The sequence below is a fragment of the Salvelinus namaycush genome, unplaced genomic scaffold (genome assembly GCF_016432855.1).
Source record: "Salvelinus namaycush isolate Seneca unplaced genomic scaffold, SaNama_1.0 Scaffold884, whole genome shotgun sequence".
NCBI classification, from domain to species: Eukaryota; Metazoa; Chordata; class Actinopteri; order Salmoniformes; family Salmonidae; genus Salvelinus; species Salvelinus namaycush.
The window spans coordinates 88464-107424 of record NW_024061624.1 but is presented as its reverse complement, the minus strand read 5'-3'; the positions used below and the strand labels follow the sequence as shown (position 1 = coordinate 107424).

General features: G+C 49.3%; 1 protein-coding gene across 1 annotated transcript in view; it reads right to left on the bottom strand.

Annotated features, from left to right (window-relative positions):
• Nucleotides 1–18: 18 nt before the first annotated feature.
• The window catches only part of LOC120043280 (extracellular sulfatase Sulf-1-like), a gene marked incomplete at its 3' end in the record, with an annotated part of 69844 nt that continues 50901 nt past the window's right edge, over nt 19–18961 (bottom strand). Inside the window, exons 9-12 of the mRNA XM_038987902.1 lie at nt 11862–11997; nt 5928–6132; nt 908–1154; nt 19–115 (exon numbers count right to left, since the gene is read on the bottom strand). Coding sequence (XP_038843830.1) covers nt 19–115; nt 908–1154; nt 5928–6132; nt 11862–11997 — 685 coding nt within the window. The remainder of the gene's footprint in view (nt 116–907; nt 1155–5927; nt 6133–11861; nt 11998–18961) is intronic.

Sequence of the window (18961 nt, the reverse complement as noted above, 5' to 3'; positions counted from 1 at the left end):
GTATAGAGACAGACGAACCTCCTGGTCCACATAGCTCTTATGGTCCTTCCAGGCTCTCGAGGAGGAGTAGATCTCTCTCTCACAGTGGACTGTGTCATTCATCAGGAAGTAACACCTGGGAGAGGGGCAAGGGGAGGACTGTGTCATTCATCAGGAAGTAACACCTGGGAGAGGGGCAAGGGGAGGACTGTGTCATTCATCAGGAAGTAACACCTAGGAGAGGGGCAAGGGGAGGACTGTGTCATTCATCAGGAAGTAACACCTAGGAGAGGGGCAAGGGGAGGACTGTGTCATTCATCAGGAAGTAACACCTGGGAGAGGGGCAAGGGGAGGACTGTGTCATTCATCAGGAAGTAACACCTGGGAGAGGGGCAAGGGGAGGACTGTGTCATTCATCAGGAAGTAACACCTAGGAGAGGGGCAAGGGGAGGACTGTGTCATTCATCAGGAAGTAACACCTAGGAGAGGGGCAAGGGGAGGACTGTGTCATTCATCAGGAAGTAACACCTGGGAGAGGGGCAAGGGGAGGACTGTGTCATTCATCAGGAAGTAACACCTGGAAGAGGGGCAAGGGGAGGACTGTGTCATTCATCAGGCAGTAACAACTGAGAGAGGGGCAAGGGAGGACTGTGTCATTCATCAGGAAGTAACACCTGGGAGAGGGGCAAGGGAGGACTGTGTCATTCATCAGGAAGTAACACCTGGGAGAGGGGCAAGGGAGGACTGTGTCATTCATCAGGAAGTAACACCTGGGAGAGGGGCAAGGGAGGACTGTGTCATTCATCAGGAAGTAACACCTGGGGGAGGGGCAAAGGCCTTAACTGCACCCCCAGGCCAAACGCCCCAAAGAGCAAGTTAAGCAGACATTGGCTAGGGAAAAATTCCCTCTGTAGGAACGATGTCATACTTGTGTGTGACCTTGACAGAGTTCGGGTACCCCACGGCGTTGGTATCATCCGCCAGCATCTCCTCTGACCTGTCGTCTGACTCCAACGCAAACTCGGGGTCCTCCTGCTCATAGTGGCGCTTTCTGATGACACGTCTCTGCACGGCTGACTGGTTGTCTGCCGCGAGGTCAACGTCATAGATCTGCCCTTCGAACTCCACGGACAGAGATCTGGTGGGTCGAGTATGGACGAAACGAGGCCTGTATCCTAATAGATATTATAGCAGAGAGAGTTTAACACACTTTTATTTTCTTGTGGCATTTTTATAGATGTTTCTCGTACAAGATGGACACAACAAACACAACAGACTGTCAACAGCCCACATTGACAAAGATCCAGACAGTCATTCAGCCCACAGTGATACAGATCCAGACAGTCATTCAGCCCACAGTGATAAAGATCCAGACAGTCATTCAGCCCACAGTGATAAAGATCCATAAGGTCATTCAGCCCACAGTGATAAAGTACCAGACAGTCATTCAGCCCACAGTGATACAGATCCAGACAGTCATTCAGCCCACAGTGATACACATCCAGACAGTCATTCAGCCCACAGTGATACAGATCCATAAGGTCATTCAGCCCACAGTGATACAGATCCAGACAGTCATTCAGCCCACAGTGATACAGATCCAGACAGTCATTCAGCCCACAGTGATACAGATCCAGACAGTCATTCAGCCCACAGTGATACAGATCCAGACAGTCATTCAGCCCACAGTGATACAGATCCAGACAGTCATTCAGCCCACAGTGATAAAGATCCATAAGGTCATTCAGCCCACAGTGATAAAGTACCAGACAGTCATTCAGCCCACAGTGATACAGATCCAGACAGTCATTCAGCCCACAGTGATACAGATCCAGACAGTCATTCAGCCCACAGTGATACAGATCCAGACAGTCATTCAGCCCACAGTGATACAGATCCAGACAGTCATTCAGCCCACAGTGATACAGATCCAGACAGTCATTCAGCCCACAGTGATACAGATCCAGACAGTCATTCAGCCCACAGTGATACAGATCCATAAGGTCATTCAGCCCACAGTGATACAGATCCAGACAGTCATTCAGCCCACAGTGATACAGATCCAGACAGTCATTCAGCCCACAGTGATACAGATCCAGACAGTCATTCAGCCCACAATGATACAGATCCAGACAGTCATTCAGCCCACAGTGATACAGATCCAGACAGTCATTCAGCCCACTGTGATAAAGATCCATAAGGTCATTCAGCCCACAGTGATAAAGTACCAGACAGTCATTCAGCCCACAGTGATACAGATCCAGACAGTCATTCAGCCCACAGTGATACAGATCCAGACAGTCATTCAGCCCACAGTGATACAGATCCATAAGGTCATTCAGCCCACAGTGATACAGATCCAGACAGTCATTCAGCCCACAGTGATACAGATCCAGACAGTCATTCAGCCCACAGTGATACAGATCCAGACAGTCATTCAGCCCACAGTGATACAGATACAGACAGTCATTCGGCCCACAGTGATAAAGATCCAGACAGTCATTCAGCCCACAGTGATACAGATCCAGACAGTCATTCAGCCCACAGTGATACAGATCCATAAGGTCATTCAGCCCACAGTGATACAGATCCAGACAGTCATTCAGCCCACAGTGATACAGATCCAGACAGTCATTCGGCCCACAGTGATACAGATCCAGACAGTCATTGAGCCCACAGTGATACAGATCCAGACAGTCATTCAGCCCACAGTGATACAGATCCAGACAGTCATTCAGCCCACAGTGATACAGATCAAGACAGTCATTCAGCCCACAGTGATACAGATCCAGACAGTCATTCAGCCCACAGTGATAAAGATCCAGACAGTCATTCAGCCCACAGTGATAAAGATCCAGACAGTCATTCAGCCCACAGTGATACAGATCCAGACAGTCATTCAGCCCACAGTGATACAGATCCAGACAGTCATTCAGCCCACAGTGATACAGATCCAGACAGTCATTCAGCCCACAGTGATAAAGATCCAGACAGTCATTCAGCCCACAGTGATACAGATCCAGGCAGTCATTCAGCCCACAGTGATAAAGATCCAGACAGTCATTCAGCCCACAGTGATAAAGATCCAGACAGTCATTCAGCCCACAGTGATAAAGATCCAGACAGTCATTCAGCCCACAGTGATACAGATCCAGACAGTCAGCCCACAGTGATACAGACCCAGACAGTCATTCAGCCCACAGTGATACAGATCCAGACAGTCATTCAGCCCACAGTGACAAAGATCTCCAGCATATGATGAATCAAATTTAACATACATGTTGGCATGGGAGTATGTATGTCAATATGTTTTCCTGTCATTTCTGCAAATAAATTCCCCTTTCTAGTCAACAAAGATATACTGAAATAAAATGAATTGAATGTGAAAAACTCAATTCAGTAGCAACGCCTCTTAATTCCACTAGGTGGCGCCACAACATTCCAAACTACCAGATCCTTTGCTGACGTGACAGAGCGCCTTCTAATCTCAACTACATATCCACCACACCAGTGATCTCATGTCAGAAGCTGTATTTGTCTGGCTCTCTCTCCTCTGCATCGGCCTCTTTTTATAGCCATGCATAATCCTGAGCCAGCACCATCCCCGGTCCCCCAGAAACTGTCTGTTAGATAACCCCCTATAATCCCAGCACCATCCCCGGTCCCCCAGAAACTGTCTGTTAGATAACCCCCTATAATCCCAGCATCATCCCCGGTCCCCCAGAAACTGTCTCTTAGATAACCCCCTATAATCCCAGCACCATCCCCGGTCCCCCAGAAACTGTCTCTTAGATAACCCCCTATAATCCCAGCACCATCCCCGGTCCCCCAGAAACTGTCTCTTAGATAACCCCCTATAATCCCAGCTCCATCCCCGGTCCCCCAGAAACTGTCTCTAGATAACCCCCTATAATCCCAGCACCATCCCCGGTCCCCCAGAAACTGTCTCTAGATAACCCCCTATAATCCCAGCACCATCCCCGGTCCCCCAGAAACTGTTTCTTAGATAACCCCCTATAATCCCAGCTCCATCCCCGGTCCCCCAGAAACTGTCTCTTAGATAACCCCCTATAACCCCAGCTCCATCCCCGGTCCCCCAGAAACTGTCTCTTAGATAACCCCCTATAATCCCAGCACCATCCCCGGTCCCCCAGAAACTGTTTCTTAGATAACCCCCTATAATCCCAGCACCATCCCCGGTCCCCCAGAAACTGTCTCTTAGATAACCCCCTATAATCCCAGCTCCATCCCCGGTCCCCCAGAAACTGTCTCTAGATAACCCCCTATAATCCCAGCACCATCCCCGGTCCCCCAGAAACTGTCTCTTAGATAACCCCCTATAATCCCAGCACCATCCCCGGTCCCCCAGAAACTGTCTCTAGATAACCCCCTATAATCCCAGCACCATCCCCGGTCCCCCAGAAACTGTCTCTTAGATAACCCCCTATAATCCCAGCATCATCCCCGGTCCCCCAGAAACTGTCTCTAGATAACCCCCTATAATCCCAGCACCATCCCCGGTCCCCCAGAAACTGTTTCTTAGATAACCCCCTATAATCCCAGCACCATCCCCGGTCCCCCAGAAACTGTTTCTTAGATAACCCCCTATAACCCCAGCTCCATCCCCGGTCCCCCAGAAACTGTCTCTAGATAACCCCCTATAATCCCAGCACCATCCCCGGTCCCCCAGAAACTGTCTGTTAGATAACCCCCTATAATCCCAGCACCATCCCCGGTCCCCCAGAAACTGTCTCTTAGATAACCCCCTATAATCCCAGCACCATCCCCGGTCCCCCAGAAACTGTCTCTAAAATAACCCCCTATAACCCCAGCACCATCCCCGGTCCCCCAGAAACTGTCTCTAAAATAATCCCAGCACCATCCCCGGTCCCCCAGAAACTGTCTCTTAGATAACCCCCTATAATCCCAGCACCATCCCCGGTCCCCCAGAAACTGTCTCTTAGATAACCCCCTATAATCCCAGCACCATCCCCGGTCCCCCAGAAACTGTCTCTTAGATAACCCCCTATAATCCCAGCACCATCCCCGGTCCCCCAGAAACTGTCTCTAGATAACCCCCTATAACCCCAGCTCCATCCCCGGTCCCCCAGAAACTGTCTCTAGATAACCCCCTATAATCCCAGCTCCATCCCCGGTCCCCCAGAAACTGTCTGTTAGATAACCCCCTATAATCCCAGCTCCATCCCCTGTCCCCAGAAACTGTCTCTAGATAACCCCCTATAATCCCAGCACCATCCCCGGTCCCCCAGAAACTGTCTCTAGATAACCCCCTATAATCCCAGCTCCATCCCCGGTCCCCCAGAAACTGTCTCTTAGATAACCCCCTATAATCCCAGCACCATCCCCGGTCCCCCAGAAACTGTCTCTTAGATAACCCCCTATAACCCCAGCTCCATCCCCGGTCCCCCAGAAACTGTCTCTTAGATAACCCCCTATAATCCCAGCACCATCCCCGGTCCCCCAGAAACTGTTTCTTAGATAACCCCCTATAATCCCAGCTCCATCCCCGGTCCCCCAGAAACTGTCTCTAGATAACCCCCTATAACCCCAGCACCATCCCCGGTCCCCCAGAAACTGTCTGTTAGATAACCCCCTATAACCCCAGCACCATCCCCGGTCCCCCAGAAACTGTCTCTAGATAACCCCCTATAATCCCAGCACCATCCCCGGTCCCCCAGAAACTGTCTCTAGATAACCCCCTATAATCCCAGCACCATCCCCGGTCCCCCAGAAACTGTCTCTAGATAACCCAAGTTCATGAAAGACCCATATTTTGTCAATTAGCATTCTATGGCCATGCAGCTCCAACTCTGACCCAACTCTGGTTCCCCAGGCCCATCTCCATCTCACCACTCCAGCCCTCATCCCTGGCCCCCAGCATCAGCCTCATCCCCTCCCTCCTGTCCCCTTGTTCCCATCCCACTCACCTGGTTCTCCTGAGGAGGGTGGGAACTGGCGGTGTGAGCGTCCCGGTCGGTCAGGGCCACAGTCGCAGGGTTCCCTCTCTCTACTGTTGTAGCTGCTGTGAGGCCTCAGGCTGGAGGCCCTCTTCCTAGGACCCTCCTTCAGTCCACCTCCTTTACACTTCTGGATCCGCCACTTCCCCGTGATCTCCTCCACACAGTGCCACTTCTGGAGAGGAGAGACAAGGACAAAGGGAACAGGGTTATATTAGTGGTGGAAGACATGTGTTTTTACTCCTCTCCTCTATTGTAAACGTCTTTAAAGTCATTTGTTGCATCTCACATGGCACCCTACTCTTCGCCAGCTTGTCAGAACAACACGTGGGCAGGATACTGACAGACAGACATCTCAACCAGATCACAGACTGATGGTGTGGGATGGGAACACAATCCTGAGAGAAAGATGAACCAGAACCAACATGACAATGAAGTGGATCATTCTGCTGTCTTGAACACATTCTAAAACTCTCTGTCTTTCTCCATTACACCACCACTACCAGCCTGGACTGTTGATACCAGGCAGGATGGGTCCATGGACCCAAGCTAAAAGGTGTGTTAGCTTGCACGATTCTTGCCATTCTCCTTCGACCTCTGTCGGCATAAATATGTGTACGTAACCAATACAATTTGATTTGTCTCTGTTCCACTGTTCCGCAAATCCAGCAGCGTAATCTAGTTAGTGTCCCACCACGCTCCAACAATCAGTCAAGTTCAAAGAGAAGGGTAAGAAAAAATAAAACCCCATCTGACTAAGTCAGTAATGGGATCATTTGACATGTAGTGTTTGGTCTGTGTACCAAATGGCACCCTATTCCCTATTATACTGCACTACTCTTGCCCCCATAGGGCACTGGATAGGGTGCAATGGGTCACAGGTTAGAGGGGGGGAGGTGGGGGCATCTCTGCTGACAGTGGTGGGGCAGACAGTCGCTCGCTGACTGACGAGAGTGTTGGAACGAGAGTTTCAAACAATGTAAAATGGATAGGATTCCCTCTGTGAAGGAGTCACTCAAACGCTCACTGACAGACAGGTTATGACCCTGGCAGCACTGTTATATATATATAGGAGAGGAGAGGAGAGGAGAGGAGAGGAGAGGAGAGGAGAGGAGAGGAGAGGAGAGGAGAGAGAGCGAGAGAGGGAGAGGAGAGGAGAGGAGAGAGAGAGAGAGAGAGAGACAGCGAGAGAGGGAGAGGAGAGAGAGAGAGAGAGAGAGAGAGACAGCGAGAGAGAGAGAGAGAGAGAGAGAGAGAGAGAGAGAGAGAGAGAGAGAGAGAGAGAGAGAGAAACTTCTGTATGTGTAATGTTTACTGTTAATTTTTATTGTTTATTTCACTTTTGTATATTATTATTACCTCACTTGCTTTGGCAATGTTAACACATGTTTCCCATGCCAATAAAGCGCCTTGAATTGAATTGAATTGAGAGAGAGAGAGAGAGAGCTGAGCTAGGAGGGGTCTTCTATAGAATATGCATAAGACAGAACGGAACCTTGAGTTTATCACATCTAGAAATACAAACAGAGTGCGTCCCAAATTGCACAAATTCCCTAAGTTGTGCAATACTTTTGACCAGGTACCATAAGGCTCTGGTCAAATGTAGTGCACTACAGTATATAGGGAATAGGGGACAGTGTGTGTGTGTGTGTGTGTGTGTGTGTGTGTGTGTGTGTGTGTGTGTGTGAGGACTAAACCTCTACATTTATGTGTTATAACTAGGCATATGCTGGCTGCATACGCTGGCTGCATACGCTGGCTGCATACTCTGGCTGCATACGCTGGCTGCATACTCTAGCTACACTGCATACGCTAGCTGCATACTCTCGCTAAATATGCTGGCTACATACTCTGGCTACATACGCTGGCTGCATACTCTAGCTACATACTCTGGCTACATACTCTGGCTACATACGCTGGCTACATACTCTGGCTACATACGCTAGCTACACTGCATACGATGGCTGCATACTCTGGCTGCATACACTGGCTACATACGCTAGCTACACTGCATACGCTAGCTGCATACTCTGGCTAAATATGCTGGCTACATACTCTGGCTACATACGCTGGCTGCATACCCTAGCTACATACTCTGGCTACATACGCTGGCTACACACGCTAGCTACATACTCTAGCTACATACTCTGGCTACATACGATGGCTGCATACGCTGGCTACATACGCTGGCTACATACTCTGGCTACATACTCTGGCTACATACTCTGGCTGCATACTCTGGCTGCATACGCTGGCTACATACGCTGGCTACATACGCTGGCTACATACTCTGGCTACATACTCTGGCTACATACGCTGGCTACATACGCTGGCTACATACGCTGGCTGCATACTCTGGCTACATACGCTGGCTGCATACGCTGGCTACATACGCTGGCTACATACGCTGGCTGCATACTCTGGCTACATACGCTGGCTGCATACTCTAGCTACATACGCTGGCTGCATACTCTAGCTGCATACTCTGGCTACATACGCTGGCTACATACGCTGGCTGCATACGCTGGCTGCATACTCTGGCTGCATACGCTGGCTGCATACGCTGGCTGCATACGCTGGCTACATACTCTGGCTACATACTCTGGCTGCATACTCTGGCTACATACTCTGGCTGCATACTCTGGCTGCATACGCTGGCTGCATACGCTGGCTGCATACGCTGGCTGCATACGCTGGCTGCATACGCTGGCTGCATACGCTGGCTGCATACGCTGGCTGCATACGCTGGCTGCATACGCTGGCTGCATACTCTGGCTGCATACGCTAGCTACACTGCATACGCTAGCTGCATACTCTGGCTAAATATGCTGGCTACATACTCTGGCTACATACGCTGGCTGCATACCCTAGCTACATACTCTGGCTACATACGCTGGCTACACACGCTAGCTACATACTCTAGCTACATACTCTGGCTACATACGATGGCTGCATACGCTGGCTACATACTCTGGCTACATACTCTGGCTACATACTCTGGCTGCATACTCTGGCTACATACGCTGGCTACATACTCTGGCTACATACGCTGGCTACATACTCTGGCTACATACGCTGGCTACATACGCTGGCTGCATACTCTGGCTACATACGCTGGCTACATACGCTGGCTGCATACGCTGGCTACATACGCTGGCTGCATACTCTGGCTACATACGCTGGCTGCATACTCTAGCTACATACGCTGGCTGCATACTCTAGCTGCATACTCTGGCTACATACGCTGGCTGCATACGCTGGCTGCATACGCTGGCTGCATACTCTGGCTACATACTCTGGCTGCATACTCTGGCTACATACTCTGGCTGCATACTCTGGCTGCATACTCTGGCTGCATACTCTGGCTGCATACTCTGGCTGCATACGCTGGCTGCATACTCTGGCTGCATACTCTGGCTGCATACGCTGGCTGCATACGCTGGCTGCATACGCTGGCTACATACGCTGGCTACATACGCTGGCTACATACGCTGGCTGCATACGCTGGCTGCATACGCTGGCTGCATACTCTGGCTGCATACGCTGGCTGCATACGCTGGCTGCATACGCTGGCTGCATACTCTGGCTGCATACGCTGGCTGCATACGCTGGCTGCATACGCTGGCTGCATACGCTGGCTGCATACGCTGGCTGCATACGCTGGCTGCATACGCTGGCTAAATATGCTGGCTACATACACTGACTGCATACGCTGCACACACCCAGAGTGCACCTCAATAAGTCCATAATTTCCCCCTTCTCTCTCTTTAATAAATGATTGAGTGTCACGTGTGCACACTTAAGTGCTAAATGAAAAAGTGTTTGGTTCACATTAGCCTCAGAAAGCCCTGCTGAGTGCTACCTGAACATTGGACCAATTAGTATTGTTCAGGTCTGATGGTTGGTGGCTGGTTGCATGCCTATGTGTGTGTGTGTGTGTGTGTGTGTGTGTGTGTGTGTGTGTGTGTGTGTGTGTGTGTGTGTGTGTGTGTGTGTGTGTGTGTGTGTGTGTGTGTGTGTGTGTGTGTGTGTGTGTGTCTGGTCTGCCACCCCCTTTAATGGGCCTGGGAAGAAAGGGAACCATCCAGACATTAGTCCCATGTTCAATGCTAAAATGTCCAATTACTGAACGATTGTGGTAAACGGCTATTTGAGTTACGGCTGGAGACGTTGCTTCCAAAACGGCACCCTGATCCCTACATAGTGCACTACTTTAGACCAGGACCCAATGGCACCCTATTCCCTACATAGTGCACTACTTTAGACCAGGGCCCAAAGGCACCCTATTCCCTACACAGTGCACCACTTTAGACCACATTCGTACCCTATATATACTGAGTGCACAAAACATTAGGAACACCTTTTTGTCCTCAGAACAGCCTCAGTTCGTCGGGGCGTGGACTCTACAAGGGGACGAAATCGTTCCACAGGGATGTTGGCCCATGTTGACGTCCAAAGCTTTCCATAGTTGTGTCAAGTCGGCTGGATGTCCTGTGGGTAGTGGACCATTCTTGATACACAATCGGAAACGGTTGAGCATGAAAAATGGCATTGCAGTTCTTGACACACTCAAACCGATGTGCGTACTTCCATACCACGTTCAAAAGCACTTAAATATTTTGTTTTGCCCATTCACCCTCTGAATGGCACACATACACAATGTGTTAAGTCAGTTTATTACGGTCACGACCCCGTTCACCAAAATAGTTTGCTCCTCGAGACGTATCTGTGGTTGGCTATATAAACCAGGCAGACAGGCATCGAGGCATTCAGTTACTGTTCCATTGAATGTTAGAATGGGCGAGTGACCTAAGCAACCTTCAGCTTGGTAGGATCACGGTGCCAGACATGCCGGGTTCAAATATCTCCGAAACGGCTGGCCTCCTGGGCTTTTCACGCACGACAGTGTCAAGAGTTTACAGAGAATGTTGCGACAAACAAACAACATCTAGTCAGCGTCAGTCCTGTGGGCGAAAACAGCTCGTTGATGAGAGAGGTCGAAGGAGAATGTCTAGAATGGCTCAAGCTAACAGACGGGCCACAAACGGGCAAATCACGTCGCAGCACAACAGTGGTGTGCAGAACGGCATCTCGGAACACACAACTGGTCGGTCCTTGTCACGGATTGGCTATTGCAGCAGACGACCACACCGGGTTCCTATCAGCTAAAAACAAGAAGAAGCGGCTCCAGTGGGCACGCCGCCACCAACACTGGATGAATCCCGGGTTCCTGTTGCGTCATGCTGATGGCAAAGTCAGGAAGTGGCGTAAGCAGCATGAGTCCATGGACCCATCCTGCTTGGTGTCAACGGTACAGGCTGGTGGTGTAATGGTGTGGGGAATGTTTTCCTGGCACACGTTAGGTCCCTTGATAACAATTGCACAACGCTTCCATGACACAAAGAATTCAGGCTGTTCTGGAGGCAAAGGAGGGTCCGACCCGGTACTAGATTGATGTACCTAATAAACTGGCCACTGAGCGTATATACTGTCTGCTATAGCTAAGACAGACTACAATGCAGTGTAGGATTTCTACTTTATGACCACTGCCACTGGCAAAAACTGTTACTGGAATAAAATCCAACTTGTCAGTGTCTTGGGGAACCCCCGGGTTCTTTTATATAGCATGTGAGATCACGAGGGTGATGCTTTAGTGTCAGTGTGTTGGGGTACCCCCAGGTTCTTTATATAGCATGTGAGATCACGAGGGTGATGCTTTAGTGTCAGTGTGTTGGGGGAACCCCCAGGTTCTTTATATAGTATGTGAGATCCCGAGGGTGATGCTTTAGTGAATGTTTGTTTGTCTGTGTGTGTGTGTGTGTGTGTGTGTGTGTGTGTGTGTGTGTGTGTGTGTGTGTGTGTGTGTGTGTGTGTGTGTGTGTGTGTGTGTGTGTACACAAATACCTGTCCAGGCTGTTCACAAGGTGTCTGGAACTCTGCCTGTTGACACACCTCTTTGACCTTCTTGTATTTGGGCAGGCTGTTGGTGTTCTGGGTGGTTGAACTACCGCCTCTGTCCTCCTTCTTCCTCAGGAGTTTACTGTACAGGAGACACATGTGGTGGAGAGGGTTGGGACAGGAAAGAGGTACAGGTCAGGATTAGGACAAGAGAGAGGTACAGATCAGGATTAGGACAAGAACAGGTACAGATCAGGATTAGGACAAGAACAGGTACAGATCAGGATTAGGACAAGAGAGAGGTACAGATCAGGATTAGGACAAGAACAGGTACAGATCAGGATTAGGACAAGAGAGAGGTACAGATCAGGATTAGGACAGGAGAAGGTACAGGTCAGGATTAGGACAGGAGAGAGGTACAGATCAGGATTAGGACAAGAACAGGTACAGATCAGGATTAGGACAAGAGAGGTACAGATCAGGATTAGGACAGGAGAAGGTACAGGTCAGGATTAGGACAGGAGAGAGGTACAGATCAGGATTAGGACAGGAGAGAGGTACAGATCAGGATTAGGACAAGAGAGAGGTACAGGTCAGGATTAGGACAGGAGAGAGGTACAGATCAGGATTAGGACAGGAGAGAGGTACAGATCAGGATTAGGACAAGAACAGGTACAGATCAGGATTAGGACAAGAGATAGGTACAGGTCAGGATTAGGACAAGAGAGAGGCACAGATCAGGATTAGGACAAGAGAGAGGTACAGGTCAGGATTAGGACAGGAGAGAGGTACAGGTCAAGGTTAGGACAGGAAAGAGGTACAGGTCAGGATTAGGACAAGAGAGAGGTACAGGTCAGGATTAGGACAACAGAGAGGCACAGATCAGGATTAGGACAAGAGAGAGGTACAGGTCAGGATTAGGACAAGAGAGAGGCACAGGTCAGGATTAGGACAGGAGAGAGGTACAGATCAGGATTAGGACAAGAGAGAGGTACAGATCAGGATTAGGACAAGAAGAGGTACAGATCAGGATTAGGACAAGAGAGAGGCACAGGTCAGGATTAGGACAGGAGAGAGGTACAGATCAGGATTAGGACAAGAGAGAGGTACAGGTCAGGATTAGGACAAGAAGAGGCACAGGTCAGGATTAGGACAAGAGAGAGGTACAGATCAGGATTAGGACAAGAGAGAGGTACAGGTCAGGATTAGGACAAGAGAGAGGTACAGATCAGGATTAGGACAAGAGAGAGGTACAAGTCAGGATTAGGACAAGAGAGAGGTACAGATCAGGATTAGGACAAGAGAGAGGTACAGGGCAGGATTAGGACAAGAGAGAGGTACAGGTCAGGATTAGGACAAGAGAGAGGTACAGTTCAGGATTAGGACAGGAGAAAGGTACAGGTCAAGGTTAGGACAGGAAGGAGGTACAGGTCAGGATTAGGACAAGAGAGAGGTTCAGGTCAGGATTAGGACAGGACAGAGGTACAGGTCAGGATTAGGACAAGAGAGAGGTACAGGTCAGGATTAGGACAAGAGAGAGGTACAGGTCAGGATTAGGACAAGAAAGAGGTACAGGTCAGGATTAGGACAAGAGAAAGGTACAGGTCAGGATTAGGACAAGAGAGAGGTGCAGATCAGGATTAGGACAGGAGAAAGATACAGGTCAAGGTTAGGACAGAGGTACAGGTCAGTATTAGGACAAGAGAGAGGTACAGATCAGGATTAGGACAAGAAAGAGGTACAGGTCAAGGTTAGGACAGAGGTACAGGTCAGTATTAGGACAAGAGAGAGGTACAGATCAGGATTAGGACAAGAAAGAGGTACAGGTCAAGGTTAGGACAGAGGTACAGGTCAGGATTAGGACAAGAGAGAGGTACAGATCAGGATTATGACAGGAAAGAGACACAGGTCAAGGTTAGGACAGAGGTACAGGTCAGGATTAGGACAGGACAGAGGTACATGTCGGGATTAGGACAGGAGAGAGGTACAGGTCAAGGTTAGGACAGAGGTACAGGTCAGGATTAGGACAAAAGAGAGGTACAGATCAGGATTAGGACAGGAAAGAGGCACAGGTCAAGGTTAGGACAGAGGTATAGGTCAGGATTAGGACAGGACAGAGGTACATGTCGGGATTAGGACAAGAGAGAGGTACAGGTCAGGATTAGGACAAGAGAGAGGTACAGGTCAGGATTAGGACAAGAGAGAGGTGCAGATCAGGATTAGGACAGGAGAGAGGTACAGGTCAAGGTTAGGACAGAGGTACAGGTCAGTATTAGGACAAGAGAGAGGTACAGATCAGGATTAGGACAAGAAAGAGGTACAGGTCAAGGATAGGACAGAGGTACAGGTCAGGATTAGGACAAAAGAGAGGTACAGATCAGGATTAGGACAGGAGAAGGTACAGGTCAGGATTAGGACAAGACCGAGGTACAGATCAGGATTAGGACAGGAAAGAGGCACAGGTCAAGGTTAGGACAGAGGTACAGGTCAGGATTAGGACAGGACAGAGGTACATGTCGGGATTTGGACAGAAAAGAGGTACAGGTCAGGATTAGGACAAGAAAGAGGTTCAGGTCAGGATTAGGACAGGACAGAGGTACAGGTCAGGATTAGGACAAGAAAGAGGTACAGGTCAGGATTAGGACAAGAGAAAGGTACAGGTCAGGATTAGGACAAGAGAGAGGTACAGGTCAGGATTAGGACAGGAGAGAGGTACAGGTCAAGGTTAGGACAGAGGTACAGGTCAGTATTAGGACAAGAGAGAGGTACAGATCAGGATTAGGACAAGATAGAGGTACAGGTCAAGGTTAGGACAGAGGTACAGGTCAGTATTAGGACAAGAGAGAGGTACAGATCAGGATTAGGACAAGAAAGAGGTACAGATCAGGATTAGGACAGGAGAGAGGCACAGGTCAGGATTAGGACAAGAGAGAGGTACAGATCAGGATTAGGACAGGAGAAGGTACAGGTCAGGATTAGGACAAGAGAGAGGTACAGATCAGGATTAGGACAGGAAAGAGGCACAGGTCAAGGTTAGGACAGAGGTACAGGTCAGGATTAGGACAGGAAAGAGGTACAGGTCGGGATTTGGACAGAAAAGAGGTACAGGTCAGGATTAGGACAGGACAGAAGTACAGGTCATGATTAGGACAGGAGAGAGGTACAGGTCAGGGTTAGCCCAGTGCTAGTCTGTTCACTGTTAGCCCAGTGCTAGTCTGTTCTCTGTTAGCCCAGTGCTAGTCTGTTCTCTGTTAGCCCAGTGCTAGTCTGTTCTCTGTTAGCCCAGTGCTAGTCTGTTCTCTGTTAGCCCAGTGCTAGTCTGTTCTCTGTTAGCCCAGTGCTAGTCTGTTCTCTGTTAGCCCAGTGCTAGTCTGTTCTCTGTTAGCCCAGTGCTAGTCTGTTCTCTGTTAGCCCAGTGCTAGTCTGTTCTCTGTTAGCCCAGTGCTAGTCTGTTCTCTGTTAGCCCAGTGCTAGTCTGTTCTCTGTTAGCCCAGTGCTAGTCTGTTCACTGTTAGCCCAGTGCTAGTCTGTTCACTGTTAGCCCAGTGCTAGTCTGTTCACTGTTAGCCCAGTGCTAGTCTGTTCACAGTTAGCCCAGTGCTAGTCTGTTCACAGTTAGCCCAGTGCTAGTCTGTTCACTGTTAGCCCAGTGCTAGTCTGTTCACAGTTAGCCCAGTGCTAGTCTGTTCACTGTTAGCCCAGTGCTAGTCGGTTCACAGTTAGCCCAGTGCTACTCTGTTCACTGTTATCCCAGTGCTACTCTGTTCACTGTTAGCCCAGGTGCTAGTCTGTTCTCTGTTAGCCCAGTGCTAGTCTGTTCTGTTAGCCCAGTGCTAGTCTGTTCACTGTTAGCCCAGTGCTAGTCTGTTCACTGTTAGCCCAGTGCTAGTCTGTTCACTGTTAGCCCAGTGCTAGTCTGTTCACTGTTAGCCCAGTGCTAGTCTGTTCTCTGTTAGCCCAGTGCTAGTCTGTTCTCTGTTAGCCCTGTTCTCTGTTAGCCCAGTGCTAGTCTGTTCTCTGTTAGCCCAGTGCTAGTCTGTTCTCTGTTAGCCCAGTGCTAGTCTGTTCTCTGTTAGCCCAGTGCTAGTCTGTTCACTGTTAGCCCAGTGCTAGTCTGTTCACTGTTAGCCCAGTGCTAGTCTGTTCTCTGTTAGCCCAGTGCTAGTCTGTTCACAGTTAGCCCAGTGCTAGTCTGTTCACTGTTAGCCCAGTGCTAGTCTGTTCACAGTTAGCCCAGTGCTAGTCTGTTCACTGTTAGCCCAGTGCTAGTCTGTTCACAGTTAGCCCAGTGCTACTCTGTTCACTGTTATCCCAGTGCTACTCTGTTCACTGTTAGCCCAGGTGCTAGTCTGTTCTCTGTTAGCCCAGTGCTAGTCTGTTCTGTTAGCCCAGTGCTAGTCTGTTCACTGTTAGCCCAGTGCTAGTCTGTTCACTGTTAGCCCAGTGCTAGTCTGTTCACTGTTAGCCCAGTGCTAGTCTGTTCTCTGTTAGCCCAGTGCTAGTCTGTTCTCTGTTAGCCCAGTGCTAGTCTGTTCTCTGTTAACCCAGTGCTAGTTTATTCACGGTTAACCCAGGGATAGTCAGTTTTTAATTTGTATTTAACATTTTTTTAATTTCACCTTTTACCAGCTAGGCTAGTTGAGAACAAGTTCTCATTTATAACTGCGACCTGTTGCTGCTCTAGCCAACTGGCATGTTGTTTGTTTCTGCATTCAACAAACCTATTATTGTTGCCTTGTCAAGACAATTATATTTTTGCTGAAGGCAGAATCAGTCTGGTACCTTAAACATAAAGACTGAGTAACATTGTTGTAGAACTTGGCTACAAAGCTGAAGCATTGCTAGTACATAAACAATGTCCGTAACCTCTAACGCTACAATACAGAGCTACATTCGTTAGGGAGTAACTTCTCAGTTAGTAGCAGTCCCAAACACTCTCAAAGCCAAGGGGACAGGTTGTACTTTATGGTCACAGTGTTGTTGTCATAGCGGTTATGTCTGTGTGTCTGGAGAATGTAGTCAGTGTTGGCAGAGGCAGGAAGTTGGCAAGGGGTGGTTGGCAGAACAGTTGGCTGTTGGTTGGCAGGGCCGTGTGGGTCTGAGGGCTAGAGTGGTGCCAGTGTGCCAAAGCCAGGGAGGAGGTCAATGTGCTTGGCCCACGGTAGAGCTGGCCAGGGCTGGGTAGAGAGATGGGCAGGCTGCATCCCAAATGGTACCCTATTCAAAATATAGGTCCTGTCAAAACTAGTGCACTATAGGGAATAGGGTGCCATTTGACTAGATACACTACATAGGGAATAGGGTGCCATTTGACTAGAGACACTACATAGGGAATAGGGTGCCATTTGACTAGATACACTACATAGGGAATAGGGTGCCATTTGACTAGATACACTATATAGGGAATAGGGTGCCATTTGACTAGATACACTACATAGGGAATAGGGTGCCATTTGACTAGAGACACTACATAGGGAATAGGGTGATATTTGACTAGAGACACTACATAGGGAATAGGGTGCCATTTGACTAGATACACTACATAGGGAATAGGGTGCCATTTGACTAGAGAAACTACATAGGGAACAGGGTGCCATTTGACTAGAGACGCTACATAGGGAATAGGGTGCCATTTGACTAGATACACTACATAGGGAATAGGGTGCCATTTGACTAGATACACTACATAGGGAATAGGGTGCCATTTGACTAGAGAAACTACATAGGGAATAGGGTGCCATTTGACTAGAGAAACTACATAGGGAATAGGGTGCCATTTGACTAGAGACACTACATAGGGAATAGGGTGCCATTTGACTAGAGACACTACATAGGGAATAGGGTACCATTTGACTAGAGACACTACATAGGGAATAGGGTGTCATTTGACTAGATACACTATATAGGGAATAGGGTACCATTTGACTAGAGACACTACATAGGGAATAGGGTACCATTTGACTAGAGACACTACATAGGGAATAGGGTACCATTTGACTAGATACACTACATAGGGAGTAGGGTGCCATTTGACTAGAGACACTACATAGGTAATAGGGTGCCATTTGACTAGAGACACTACATAGGGAATAGGGTGCCATTTGACTAGATACACTACATAGGGAATAGGGTACCATTTGACTAGAGACACTACATAGGGAATAGGGTGCCATTTGACTAGATACACTACATAGGGAATAGGGTGCCATTTGACTAGAGACACTACATAGGGAATAGGGTGCCATTTGACTAGAGACACTACATAGGGAATAGGGTGGCATTTGAGTAGATACACTACATAGGGAATAGGGTACCATTTGACTAGAGACACTACATAGGGAATAGGGTGCCATTTGACTAGAGACACTACATAGGGAATAGGGTGCCATTTGACTAGAGACGCTACATAGGGAATAGGGTGCCATTTGACTAGAGACGCTACATAGGGAATAGGGTGCCATTTGACTAGAGACACTACATAGGGAATAGGGTGACATTTGACTAGATACACTATATAGGGAATAGGGTGTCATTTGGGATGCAATCTAGAGCTAGGTAGAACTGGGATGGACTAGGTAGAGCTGAACAGGATGAGTGGTGATGGTATGAGGCTGGGTTGGCTGGGATGGGTTGGGATGGGATGGGATGGGATGGAATGGGCTGGGTTGGCTGGGATGGATTGGGATGGGATGGGATGGAATGGGATGGGCTGGGATGGAATGGGATGGGATGGAATGGGCTGCGATGGGATGGAATGGGCTGGGATGGAATGGGCTGGGATGGGATGGGCTGGGATGGGTTGGCTGGGATGGGATGGGCTGGGATGGAATGGGCTGGGTTAGCTGGGATGGATTGGGATGGGATGGGATGGAATGGGATGGGATGGAATGGGCTGCGATGGGATGGAATGGGCTGGGATGGAATGGGCTGGGATGGGCTGGGATGGGTTGGCTGGGATGGGATGGGCTGGGATGGAATGGGCTGGGATGGAATGGGCTGGGATGGAATGGGCTGGGATGGAATGGGCTGGGATGGGCTGGGCTGGGATGGAATGGGCTGGGATGGGATGGGCTGGGATGGAATGGGATGGGATGGAATGGGATGGG